Here is a 13,846-nt window from a genome sequence, read left to right on the forward strand (position 1 = left end):
GCACTCACTGATAAGTGGATATTAGCCCTGAAACCTAGAATACCCAAGATACAATTTGTAAAACACATGAAACTCAAGAAGAAGGAATACCGAAATGTGGACACTTTGCCCCTTCTTAGAATTGGGAACAAAACTCCCATGGAAGGGGTTATAGAGACAAAGTTTGGAGCTGAGATGAAAGGATGGACCATCCAAAAACTGCCCCGCCCAGGAGTACATCCCATAATCAGCCACCAAAGGCAGACACTATTGCATACACCAGCAAGATTTTGCTGAAAGTACCCTGATATACCTGTCTCTTGTGAGACTATGCCAATGCCTGGCAAACACAGAAGTGGATGCTCACAGTCAACTATCGGATGGAACACAGGGTCCCCAATCGAGGAGCTAGAAAATGTACCCAAGGAGCTGAAGGGATCTGCAACTCTATAGGTGGAACAACAATATGAACTAACCAGCACCCCCAGAGCTTGTGTCTCTAGCTGCATATGTAGCAGAAGATGGTCTAGTCAGCCATCATTGGGAAGAGAGGCCCCTTGGTCTTTATATGCCCCATTTCAGGGGATCACCAGGGCCAAGAAGGGGGACTGGGTGCATAGGGGAGCGGGAGGGGGAGGGTATAGGGGACTTTGGGGGTAGCATTTAAAATGCAAATGAAGTAAATACCTAATAAAAATTGGAAAAAATAATAAGTCTTAAATAAAACAGATTGAGAATACAATGCTACAAGACTACACTTTAATTTGTGGGGAAATAGTTGGTACTTTAAGACTAGGGGAGTGGCTCAGTTAGTAGTATGCTTGCCTATTATGTATACATAAAGCCCTGGGTTTTATTCCTCCAGCACAAAATAAACAGGAAACTGTTCCACACCTGTAATTCCTGCACTGGGGTAATGGAAGCAAGCAAACGAATCAGAAATTCAAAGTCATTCTTTGCTACCTACCAAGTTCAAGACCAGTCTGGAACATTTGATCTAAGAAAAATCACAGAATTTTATGGGGAAATTTTAACAATATGTACAAGTGAAATTCCTATAAAATCTCACCAATATGACTGGCCAAGTATGAGCTGAACAGGACAATAGCAATGGATAGTGCAAAGTGGGTGGGGAAAACAGAAGGTCTCAACCCTACAGGAAGAACTACAGGCAACTGCAGAAAGGTGGGAGTAGAAGTGTAGTCTTCCCCAGGGAAAAGAATATCAATTGCTTTCCCACTGACAAACTGTCAGCCCTGAAAACACACATACAGGTTATCACTATATGGACTGATCAGGTTATACTTGGGAATATATATGTGTCTTAGTTAGGGTTTCTACTGCTGGGAAGAGACACCATGACAATGAAATTTTCATAAAGGAAAGAATTGAATTAGGTCTGACTTACAGTTCAGAGCTTTAGTCCGTCATGGCAGGAAGCATGGAGGTATGCAGGCAGACATGGTCCTGCAAAAGAAGCTGAGAATTCTACATCTGGATCCACAGGTGACAGAGACAAAGAGGGAGGCAGACAGAGAGACAGAGACACAGAGATAGACAGAGAGGAGGCAGAGTGAGTGAGACAGAAAGAAACAACAGACGATCTGGCTTGAACATCTAAAACTTCAAAGCCCACATCCAATGAAACATTTCCTTCAACAAGACATCTACTTCATCAAGGCCACATACTCCTTATGAGCCTACAGGGTTCATTTTCATTCAAACTTCCACAATATATATGTGCATAAATGTGTGTGTGTGTGTGTGTGTGTGTGTGTGTGTATGAAATAACAATTAGTGCAGAAGAGGCCATTAATTTAAAGGAGAGAGTGGGAGGAGAGTTTGAGAGAGGAACAAGATGAGAGGAATGTAATTATATTATCTCAAAAAAATAAAAATTATAATCTCCACATTTTTCCACTTTTCCCCAATTTCCTCTTTGCTATACCTTTCTAGTAAGAGACAATGCACATTTATTCATAAGTGCAAACCCCAAAGTATTAGTTTCAGTTCTCTTCATCATTGCAAGGATGGAGCTCAATGATAGAGCAATTGCCGAGCATCTGTAGTGCCCTGATTGTGTGACACACGATCACAATCATAACAATACAGTAACAACAAATGAGAATAATTTTTATGTACATCTGAAGAAAACTGCTTCAGAAGCACCTCTTAGGACGCTAAGTGACTTAAAAAGAGAAGTGGATCTACATGTGCTTTCACAGGCTGCATTCACTATCATTAAGAGACAATAGCAAGTGGCAGAACAATGTGTATATCACTACACATGTATGTTAAAAACTCAGTGTATTTGCATAACATCTATTGATGAATAAACATTGAATAAGCTTTATAATATCATATAATTATGTACTTTTGAAAAAGGGGATGAATTTTTGGAAAAATGTTGTAAAGAAAAGGGACTGTGATTAATTTGTATTAAGCTTTCTATAACAAGGATAGAGACATTATTAGTTTTGCTGGTAAAATATTGAAATTGGACTAACAAAATAGCAACTGGATAATACTGAGAAAACTGATACAACAGGAATAAAGGAAATGAAATTCAGACATTTTAACTAACACAACAGTTTAGTTCTTGTCCACATTAAATCTGATGTGGTTTATCAAGGCTATCTAGTATTATGGACCCAGAATGGTCTGTTGTGTGCCTTCACTATTCAACACGAGTCGTCTGTATTTCCTAATGAGTAAAGTAAAATATATGGGGATCACTGAATAACTCTTTAGCATACTGTCATAGAAGTGACACGCTTGTTTCAGTGACAAGGGTTTGTCACATGACCCTTTATAACCATAGGTAAGCAAAGAATGTACTTTCTTGCTAGGCACAGGAATAACTTAGTAAACACAAGTGCACAAATAACTGTTGACTAGTAAGTTTTCAGAATTGATTTTGAACCTTCACCCCTACTGACGAGTGTTCATGGTACTGAAAGGTGAAAATGGTGAAAGGTACTGTGCATTGCTACTGGAGAAGAATAGTAAATACTGAGCTACCTACAAATGCTTTGATCTCCAATGGTGGCCTGACTGCAAAATACAATAGTGGCTCAAAAGTTGTGGTGAGGCAGAAGTGGGTGGGTGTATGTGAGAGCACCCTCTTAGAGGGAAAGAAAAGGGAGGATGGGATGGGAGGGTTGTGGAGGGGAGACCAGGAAAGGGAACAATATTTGAAATGTAAATAAATAAAATAGCCGATAAAAACCAAGTTGTGGGAGTAACCAACCACTATCTGATTAAATTTAAAGCTCATTCCTTGAGATGGAACCCATGCCTAACACAAGTAAGGTAGCCAAAGACCTGAGACTAGATAGGCCAGGGACCTAGAGGAAAACTAAAAACTACTACTGTTCTCCTAAAGGAACATAGCAATAAAATTACCACTACTGACATTCTGCTGAACAAGTAGATCACTGTGTTCCTAAGCCATCATCAGAGAGGCTTCCCCCTGCAGTAGTTGGGAACAGATACAGAGACCTACAACTAAACAATGTGCAGAGAATAAGAGACCTTGGAACACTCAGTGTAGGGTTGTGGGTCCAGCATCTGCTCCACCACAGGGCACAGCCGCTTGGGAAAAAAGGATGCGGGGAGTTTGACTGTGTTTATCCTACACTGAGTCGGGCAGGTGCTGGGCTGTAGGGAAGCTCTGAGACAATGCAGTGTGAGATATGGGAAAGCCAAAGCTGGTTCAGCGGACCCCAGGCCTTTAACAAGAACAGGCTGTGGGGGTCTCAGACTCTTGTACATGTAGGCACCTCTGGGAGTTGTGGAAGAGCTGAGAACAAAGTCTAGGCCCACAGGCTGGGTCTAGCCTTGGACTAGAAGGGAAAAGGGGAGCTCCAGCTAGTCCCATGGGGGAGAGTCCTTGGCTTAGTGGGTGGCAGACTTGGTGGCAGGGGTAGCTAGGAATGCAGAGAGGCCTTCTATGGGAGACTAGATGTGGCTCTGTAGGTGAAGGCCTTCTCCATTGCTCCCCAAGGTGGATCTTTATGAAAAAAAAAAGCAGTTCACGGTTTTAAGGCATTTGCTGTCATGGCAGATGGTGGTTGTGTAAAACCATACCTTACTTCTCAGGGTGGGCCTGATGTTAAATACCTTTTGCAGGGAGGAGTGTCTGGGAAGGAAAGTTTATTGGCTGTGCCCTCTGGGCCTCTAGGTACCTCATTAGCATGGAGACCTCTGTCTTGAGCCTACATGACCTGTGTTCACATCTGTTTTTTTATTATTAGATATTTTCTTTATTTACATTTCAAATGCTATCCCGAAAGTTCCTTATACCTTCTCCCCACCCCTGCTCCCCTACCCACCCACTCCCACTTCTTGGCCCTGGCGTTCCCCTGTGCTGGGTCATATAAAGTTTGCAAGACCAAGGGGCCTCTCTTCCCAATGATCAGCCACCAAACCCAGATACTAATGCACATGCCAGCAAGATTCTGCTGAAGGGACCCTGATATTGCGGCCTCTTGTGAGGCTATGCCAGTGCCTGGTCACATCTCTTTTATGTGAGAAGCATGGCACGTGTGTGTTCTATGTCAGGATTGAGGCAGGGAGCTGGGAGTTGCCTAAACCTTAGGTGTGTGTCCACCGAGTCTGCGGTCTCAACCTGCTCTACCTTACCAAACTTTCTAGCGTGGTTTTACATCCCACAACTCAGTACTAAGTGGAATGTCTCCATCAACCCCCCCCCCCCACACACACACACACCACCACCCATACACACACACTGGGACTCAGGGGAACTCTGCAGAAAAGGAAGTAGAAAGATTGTAAGAGCCAGTAGGGCTGGAAGACATCAAGGAAACAAAAGCCTTCTAGACACACAGGAATGACAGGTAAATGACCTTACAGGAACAGCAGTAGCAGTTTGCATGGGGCATGCAGAGATCTATACCAGATAGGGTCGCATTGCTGACACAAGTCTCCGTCCCTACCCAGAAGTTATCTCCTATTGATAACTGTCCCCAAAGGAAAAATGAATTTTCTCTAAGGGAGTTTACACTGGGTATATGAACCACACTGAAGGGCAGGATCTACGCCCAGCAATATATGAACAAAACAAAATGAATTTAATGTTATTTTTTTATTTTTTATTTTTTCTGTCTCATCATGCTTTGTCTGAAGTCTCTTTGAAAATACGTGTTTTCCTTATATATTATTTTTTGTTTTTGTATTTTTATGGGATTTCTGTGTGTGAACATTTACTTCTCTATACATCTGTACATCTCCTGCCCTTTTTCTTTCTTTCATTTCTCTGTTCATTTGTTTGTTTTGTCCTATTCAGTTTCATTGTTCATTTTTAATTTTTCCTTTATTTCCTCTTAGATGCCCTTTTGTTTTCTATTGATTATAGGGAAAATCAAGAGGGTCTAAATTTCGGTGGGTAGGAAGGTAGGGAGGATTTGGAAGGAGTTGTGGGAGGGGCACAATAATCAGAATATATTACAATAAAATTCATTTTCAATTAGAAAAAGTGACTATTTTAATTATGACAAAAATCCTAACTTTGAAAGTTCTACAAAAGCCAAATTCATCTTTTAATTTGCCAAAATTTCTAGTTACTACTTTGAGTCATGTTTTTCAAATACAAATCCCCACTTGATTCTCACAAAGTTTTTGTGTTTTTTGTAAAGATAGTTATTAGTATATATTAACATTTTATTTATTTATTGGCTTCTTTTTATGAGTTTCTTTTTTCTTGGATATTTTCTTTATTTACATTTCAAATGTTTTCCCCTTTTCAGGTCTCCCCTTCGGAACCCCCCTATTCCACCCCTCCTCACCCTGCCTCTATGAAGGTGCTCTCCCACTCACCCACTCCCATCCTCCCACCCAGGCATTCCCCTACATTGGGGCATATAATACTCTCAGGTCCGAGGGTCTCTCCTCCCACTGATGTCCAACAAGGCCATCTTCTGCCACATATGTGGCCAGCATCATGGGTCGCTCCATGTGTATTCTTTGGTTGGTGGTCCAGTCTCTAGGAGCTCAGGGAGGTCTGGCCTGTTGACACTGTACAAAAATGGTATGTACTGACTGATAAGTGGATATTACCCCAAAAGTTCGGAACACCGAAGATACAATTCACAGACTATATGAAGCTCAAGAAGAAGGAAGACCAAAGTGTGGATACATCAGTGCTTCTTTGAAGAGGGAACAAATATTCACCTGAGGACATATGGAGACAAAGTGTGGAGCAGAGACTGAAGGAAAGGCCATCCAGAGACTGCCCCACCTGGGGATCCATCCCATACACAGACATCAAACCCAGATGCTATGGTGGGTGCTGGGAAGAGCTTGCTGACAGGAGTCTGATATAACTGTCTCCTGAAAGACTCTACCAGAGCCTGACGAAAACAGAAGAGGGAGCTCGCAGCCATCCATTGGACTGAGGGTGGGGGTCCCCGATGGAGAAGTTGGAAAAGGGTCTGAAGGAGCTAAGGAGGTTTGCAGCCCCATCACCAGAAATGTCTGAGCAGTTTCAACTGACCAAACTGAAAAGAACAGAATTTTTCTCTTGGGGAAGTTATAGGGAAGAGTACATGGAAGGATGGTAAATAATAAGATGAGGAGGCAGAGGGGGAGGAAGAAGAGGAGGAGGAGGAAGAGGAGGAGGAGGAGGAGGAGGAGGAGGAGGAGGAGGAGGGTCTTTTATTTAAAGCTACAATGTCTGTCAAGACAACACTTCCCACCTCTAAGAATTCCAAGGATTCTTCTGAATTAACTCTCAAAAGATATCCTGAGTGTGGTAAACCAGATCCAAAAGGGCATGCATGGTACTTACTCACTTTTAAGTGAATATTAGCCAAAAGTACAGAAAACTCATGATAAAATTTACAGACCATAAGAAGTTTAACAAGAAGGTAAGCCCCAAAGAGGATGCTACGATCCAACTTAGAAAGTAGAATAAAGTAATTGTGGCAGGCAAAGGAGGAAGACTTGGGTGGGAGAGAGAAAGGGAAGGAAAAGGGGGGCAGGATCAGGTATGGGGGGAGACAGGACAGAAGTTCAGAGGCCCAGGAGAATGAATGTATATATGCAGCTGCTGGGAGTGAAGGGCAGGGGAACTTCTAAGAAATCCCAGAGACCTGTAATGGGAGAGGCTCCCAGGACCCAGTGTGGATGACCTTAGCCGAAATGCCCAATAGTGGGAAAATGGAACCTGAAAAGACCACTTCCAGTAGTTAGACAGGGCCATCAGTGGAAGGATTGGGTTACCAACCCACATTCAAAATTTTGGACCCAGAATTGTTCCTGTCTAAAAGAAATGCAGGGAAAAAAATGGAGCAGAGACTGAAGGAAAGGCAACCCAGTGACCCGCCCCACTGGGTATCCATCCCAAGGGCGGGCACCAAATCCTGACACTATTACTGATGCTATGCTGTGATTGCAGACAGGAGCCTAGCATGGCTGCCTCTTTGAGAGGCTCTACCAGCAGCTGACTAAGACAGATGCAGATGCCCACAGGCAATCACTAGACTGAGGTCAGGGACCACTATGGAAGAGTTAAAGAAAGGACTGGGGAGCTGAAGGGTAACCCCATAGGAAGACCAACAATGTCAACTAAACTGGATCCCTGGGAACTCCCAGAGACTAACCAACTAAAGAGCATACACAGGCTGGTCCTTGGCCCCTGGCACATGTGTATCAGAGGACTGCTTTGTCTGGCCTCAGTGCCAGAAAAAAATGAGCCTAATTCTGTAGAGAGACTTGATGCCCAGGAAGGGGATGGGATAAAGAACTCTGGGGGTGGGGTGGGCAGAATCAGGAGGGGGCAACAATTGGAATGTCAATAAATAAAATAATTTTTAAAGAGATTCTTGCTTACACATTTGATTTTACTGCCTTTGTCAATTAGAAAGATTTTGGACATCAGTAACTTAGGTCCATTCACTCAGTGGCACTTATGTTCAGTGGCCACTCTCAATTTGTTTGCAAAGATTAAACTGGTTAAAAAAACATGAACTCCTCTCTGCTCAAGAACCAGTATATCCTGAGTTAATCCAAGCTCTACCTCACCAATGGATCCAAAATCACTTTGAGAGTGAGGTGGAGGCAATCAGATGGACAGAGAGAACTGCAAATTGCCACTGTCTGAACTGAACACTTGCATGAAAGGAGCTCTTTCCATTACAGGAAATCCACAGGAAGGGTTAGCATCTGCAGCAACTTGGAGACTTCTAACTAAAGGAGAAGGCAGGGGAATTAGGGCTGCTGCTCTTCTGGCAACAGTGGAACTGATACCGGAGCTGGGAGAGTTCAGGAAGAACTAGCTTGGAGGGCAATTTCAGTGTGACTAAGGGGGCACACAAGGGAAGAATAAGGGGGAAAGGTGTTGTAAGGTGGGAAAGGGCAAGGACTGGTGTGGGGTCCAAGGTAAAATCAAGTCTCAAGGGTCCCTGGGGTTGGGGTGAGAAGACAAATGAACCTCATTTTCACATTCACCTGCTTTGCTAAGGAATATTATTGGTATTCTGACCACAGGGTTTTTTGGACACTTTCATTAATGCTTTGAGAATTTCATACAAGGTATTTTTTGATAAGGTCTTCCCCCTAGCTGCTTCCAAATCCACCCATGGTTCTTTACCTTCCCTAAATTCGTGTCCTCCTTTTAAAAGTAAACCATCAAGTCCAGTCTGTTTAGGAGTGAGGCCATCCACTGGAACACGGCCCATCCACCAGGGGCCATACCCTCAAAAAAGTGACTGACTCACTCTCCTCGAAAATCTATCAACTGTTCATAGTAACTCAGACAGGGGTAGAGGCTGCTGAACCTGCCCATTTCTATGATAGAACTTTGATTGATTGGCTTGGTTTCAAGCTGGCCAAGGTTCCTTTTTTAAAATTTATATTTAGGATGGGAGAAATGATTAAGCCAATAAAGATGCTTACTGCAAAAGCTTGGTGACCTGAGTCTAATCCTCTGAACCCCTGTGAACCTGAAAAGAAAAGCAGGGCAGTGGTGGCGCACGCCTTTAATCCCAGTACTTGGGAGGCAGAGGCAGATGGGTTTCTGAGTTCGAGGTCAGTCAGAGTGAGTTCCAGGACAGCCAGGGCTATACAGAGAAATCCTGTCTCAGGAAAAAAAAAAAGGTGAAAAGAGAAAAATGACTCCACAAAACTGTCTTGTGACTTACACATGAATACACATCACAGCACGTCTGCCACCTTAAAAAAGAATTTTAACAATACTGACTTTTGCTGTCTAATAGACATTGCGTACTGAAAATGAGTTAATACACGAGAGCTGCATGAGGTTGGGAAAAATGAAGCAGTATGACTCTTAAGAATCATGAACACAATTTGGTCTTAACCCTCTCACTGACCAGCCACAAAATATGTTCACTTTGCATCTGCCTAAAGACTCTGGTAAACTGCGACTTGTAAGATTGTTGGATCGTGTGTGTGTGTGTGTGTGTGTGTGTGTGTGTGTGTAATCATATAATATATGTGTATTTGTGTATGTATGTATGTGTGCATGTATATATGGCACCTGGCAAAATGAGTTACAAACATTTGGCCTTTGGTAAAACAGCTCTTGTTATGATTACATTTCTATGTTAGAACAGGTTACTCTTATCTCTACAAAGATTTTTTATTTCAAAGAGAAGTCAGACCAAAAACAAAAACAAGCAAAAACTTTAAATCAACTGAAATGCTAATAAACAAATAATACTACAACCTTCTCTGTAAAAATACATTATTCAACATGAAGTCAGGAATTTTACCAGAATTCATCTCAAAATCTGTGGTCCCTGTTTCAAAGACCAGCATTCCTCCCTATCTCTATCCTCTCTATAACTAAAAAATAAAAATAAAAAAATTGTGTTTTCACCACTACAAAATTTAGTCCACCTGTGGAGATGTGCTTAATTAATGGAATAGGGTAGGGGTGGCTCTGCCAACTCAGGTCAAGGACTGCCAGCCCAGTAGCCACCCAGTATTTCTCCTCAAGAGTTTATCTTCAATTGCTATTTCTCCAAGCTCTGAAAGTATGTGTAAAGTACTAACTTCTACCCTATGTTAAACTATGCTAAGACAGAAAAGCAGAGCTTTTATTCCTTCTCCATGCAGAGAATCTCTCTGCTTAATAATTTTACCAATCAGGGACAGCTTGCAATTTCAGGTTTAGTTTTTCAACTGTGAGGCTCACCTCATGAGAATCTGGCACCTGCTCATGATTATGCTAGCATTATGTAAACTAGAGTTTATTTACCATAAACTCTGTAAGTACCACACCTCAATTGGTTAGCACAGTCGGGCTGGCTCTGGTGGTGTGGGTGTGGGTGAGCTGGCCTCTGAAGGCAGAAGAGCTAGCCCTGCCCTGCCCTGGCTAGTTGCAGCATTGGGTGAGCAATCCCTGCCCCTGGCTAGCTACAGCATTGGGTGAGTTAGCCTGAGTAGTGGTAGGTGTAGGTGCAGGTGCAGGTGCAGGTGCAGGTACAGGTACAGGTGCAGGAGAGCTGACCAACTCAGTTGCCACCCAAGCCCAGATCCAGGACTTTGACTTTGCCCACCTCCAACATCTACCTCATTTATGAATTACTGGAGTGTGTCAAGGGCCCCGTCCTGCAGTTCCAAAGATCATCCAATGCAAGGGGCAGGGTCAGCTCTCCCGCCCCCATACCCTTGGGGGCGAGCTCACCTTCACCCACACCTCCAGATCCAAAGTGTGTGAAGGGTCCCTTTCTGCAGGTTATCCATGGGATAACTGAGAAGAGTCCTGGTGAAGATCCAGTATTGCTGGTGTAGCAGAAGCCAGAGGTCTCAAACCAGACCAATGACTCATTGCAATGAATATTTACAAGTATGTGTAGACAAAAGTGTATACTATGGGACACACTGTGACATACTACAGTTTCCACAATGAGATTTCTATGCTTTGCTTTGTTTTCTTTACCTAGACTTGGAGCTGATGGGAATAAAATCAGGAGAGTCCCATAATTGGAGTGAGGAGGGACAAACAGATAGTAAAGGGAGAGACTACTCGAATAGTTGGACATTTAGGGTTGATGTGGTAACCATTATCATTGCAAGTGGAAAATTCCTGAAACCTAGGAGGTTAATCCCAGTGAGAACTAGTAATGGATGATATGGACCCTGAACTGACCATCTTCTGTAACCAAGTTAGGCTTCCAGTGGTGGTACTGGGACACCAACTCAGCCACAAAACCTAGGACCCACAACCTGTCCTGCTTGTGAGATGTGGTGGGGAAATGGCTCTGGCTCAGAGCTTGTGGTAGTAGCCAATCAATGATTGGTCTAACTTGAAACTGAAGCGGAGAGGGAGCCCAGGCCTGACACTGCCTGAAGAACCAGGAATCAGAAGCTAAGAGACCTAGGGTAGAACCAAACACAACTGAGAAAAAAGTCAATGAAATGCCTTCTAATGATATTCTGCTATACACAGCCTGGAGCCTAGCATAATCATCAGAGATACTTCCTCTGGCAGCGGGTAGGGGCAGATGTGAAGATCCACAGGCAAACATTAGGTGGAGCCCAGGGAACCCAGAGAAAGAAGGGGAAGGATTGTAGGAGCTAGGGGTTCAATGACACCAGGAAAACATGGTCCACAGAATCAACTAAGCAGGGCTCACAGGGGCTGAGACTAAAGGAGCAACCTCTGAGCCTGTATGAATCTAGGCCCGATGAATACACACAAGTTAAAATCCTCATGTTTAGCTTAGAGATTTTGTTGGCTCCCTAACAGTGGGTATGTGGGTATCTCAGACTCTTGCTTGCTGGTAAGACTTTTTATCTCCTACTGATTTTGCCTTGTCAAGCCCTGGTAAAAGGATTTGTGCCTAGTCTTTGACATCTAGGTTGTTACATGCCTCATTGGGTTGCTATCTCTGCGATGCCTGCTATTTTCTGAAGGGAAATGAAGGAGCAGTGGATGTGAGGTAGAGGGAAGGTGAAAGGGGGTTGGGAGGAAGGGATGGAGCAGAGTCTGCAGTCAGGATGTATTATATGAGAATAAAGAAAAATCAGAATAAAATGACCTCCAAACAAATAACTTATGTCCCAAATCCCAAAGTGCCTTACCTTGGGAATTTATATTTGACCAACTCTCATCTAGACCTTCCTTGCCACTGTCCTGACTTTGTTCTATGTGAGTGTACCACACCATTTTATATAATAATTTCTCTTAGACTCTAGAACCTATGGATAGGAGAAAGTGTCTCTTAAAATTGTCATTAGCAGAGTGTTCCAAGAGCAGATAACCAGTTAATGAGAACTGTGAGGCAATGGGCTATGCCCAGACAGCCTGGTCTCCAGTTGAGCTGAGGTCTTGAAGCCCAGTGGTACCCAATGGGTGGTAATCTCCACCTACATGGGACAGAAAGTGTTCAATCATGTCTCCTGGACCCCTGGCTCCTTTCAAAGTTACCGCCCCCACAGCCCCCACAAGAGAAGTATGTGGCTAGCAGTCAAGTAGACATTGTCCCAAGCTTCTGGCCTTCTGGCTAGACTCCTCCTCACAGTTACCTAGCAATAGCAAGATAGCAGCCCACTATAAGAGGGGCTGCTTGGCCCCTCCTCACTCTCTTTTACCTCTCTCTCTCTCTGTAAGTCTTCACCTTTCTTACTCTACCTTCCCCATTCTCTCCTCTTGGCCATAGCTAGTCTCTATCTTCTATCTTTCCCCCTGCCTTTCTACAATAAAGTTCTAAAATCAGACTGTCTGTTCATCAAGGACCAGACTAAAGACACTCGCCTGCGTGGGAAACACCCAGCACCCCTTCTCCCTCTGTCCTCTCTTCCTTTCCCCTCAGAGCAGTGTCGCCCCAGGGTACCTATTCTGTCCTCAGCTCCTCCACTGTATCCAGTGTGTGATGTCGGAGGCTGAGAACCTGGTACCAGGAGCTGCCCCGTCCACCCCTGCCATGTGGGGTCAGTGGCTTCACACAGCCAGATGCCCACCCAAGGCCGCATGGAAAGCATCCAACGGTCCTCCCATGTCCGCCCGCCCAGAGCACCGGAACTCTGGCCAGACTCGGGCTCTCTCCTACTCCCCTGCTCCACCTACAACCACAGCCCAGCAGAGAACCAATGATCTATTAAGCAAAGAATAAAATCTCTTTTTCTGTTTGCAATTTTATTCAGCTAACAACAACTGATTACTTTTCTTCAAACTTTACCAAAAAGGGAAATAAAAACAAAAGTGAATAAGGGAAAATGGCAGTTTACACATTTTGCTTTGTTTTCCTCTATTTTAAGAAACAAATTACACTCTCATATGTTTCAAAGAAAAACTCCATTACAAATGGTTGCTTCCTCATCAACTTAAGGATTCGAGGGGTTTTACAGTGTAATACAGAATACCAAAATTCTTATACTTAAAATCTTACTCAACAAATAAATGATATAGGTAATTTATACCTATGAGTTCTGAACCTATATAAGGATTCTAAAAAGAGAGAAACACTTAAAAAAGACTAAGGTATAACTAAAGCACAATAAGATGTGTATTATCAACTATCAGCCTCTCACTACTTTTAAGGTAGAAAACCCTGTTCCAAACCTAAATGCATATCTGCCTCTAATCTCTCCAGGAGCAAGAGAAGTCGACAGGTACGACTTTAGACTGCCTTATCTTTGCAAGAGGAGTCAACAAGTGTGACTTTAGACTTGGCCTTATATTTGCGAGAGGAGCCAAGTGTGACTTTAGACTTGGCCTTATCTTTGCAAGAGGGGTCAACAAGTGTGACTTTAGACTCAGCCTGATCTTTGCAAGGAGAGTCAACTAGTGTGACTTTAGCCTCTGCCTTATTTTTGGCACTAGTGACTTTAGACTCAGCCTGATCTTTGCAAGGGGAGTCAACCAGTGTGACTTTAGCCT

At 43.4% G+C, this 13,846-nt stretch overlaps 1 protein-coding gene across 1 annotated transcript in view; it reads right to left on the reverse strand.

Annotated features, from left to right (window-relative positions):
* Positions 1-13,586: 13,586 nt before the first annotated feature.
* The window catches only part of LOC110314377 (melanoma-associated antigen B4-like), a 1,729-nt gene continuing 1,469 nt past the window's right edge, over positions 13,587-13,846 (reverse strand). The window contains exon 2 of the mRNA XM_021188773.1: positions 13,587-13,844. Within this exon, the coding sequence (XP_021044432.1) occupies positions 13,587-13,844 (258 nt within the window). The remainder of the gene's footprint in view (positions 13,845-13,846) is intronic.

Source organism: Mus pahari, chromosome X, assembly GCF_900095145.1.
Source record: "Mus pahari chromosome X, PAHARI_EIJ_v1.1, whole genome shotgun sequence".
NCBI lineage: Eukaryota > Metazoa > Chordata > Mammalia > Rodentia > Muridae > Mus > Mus pahari.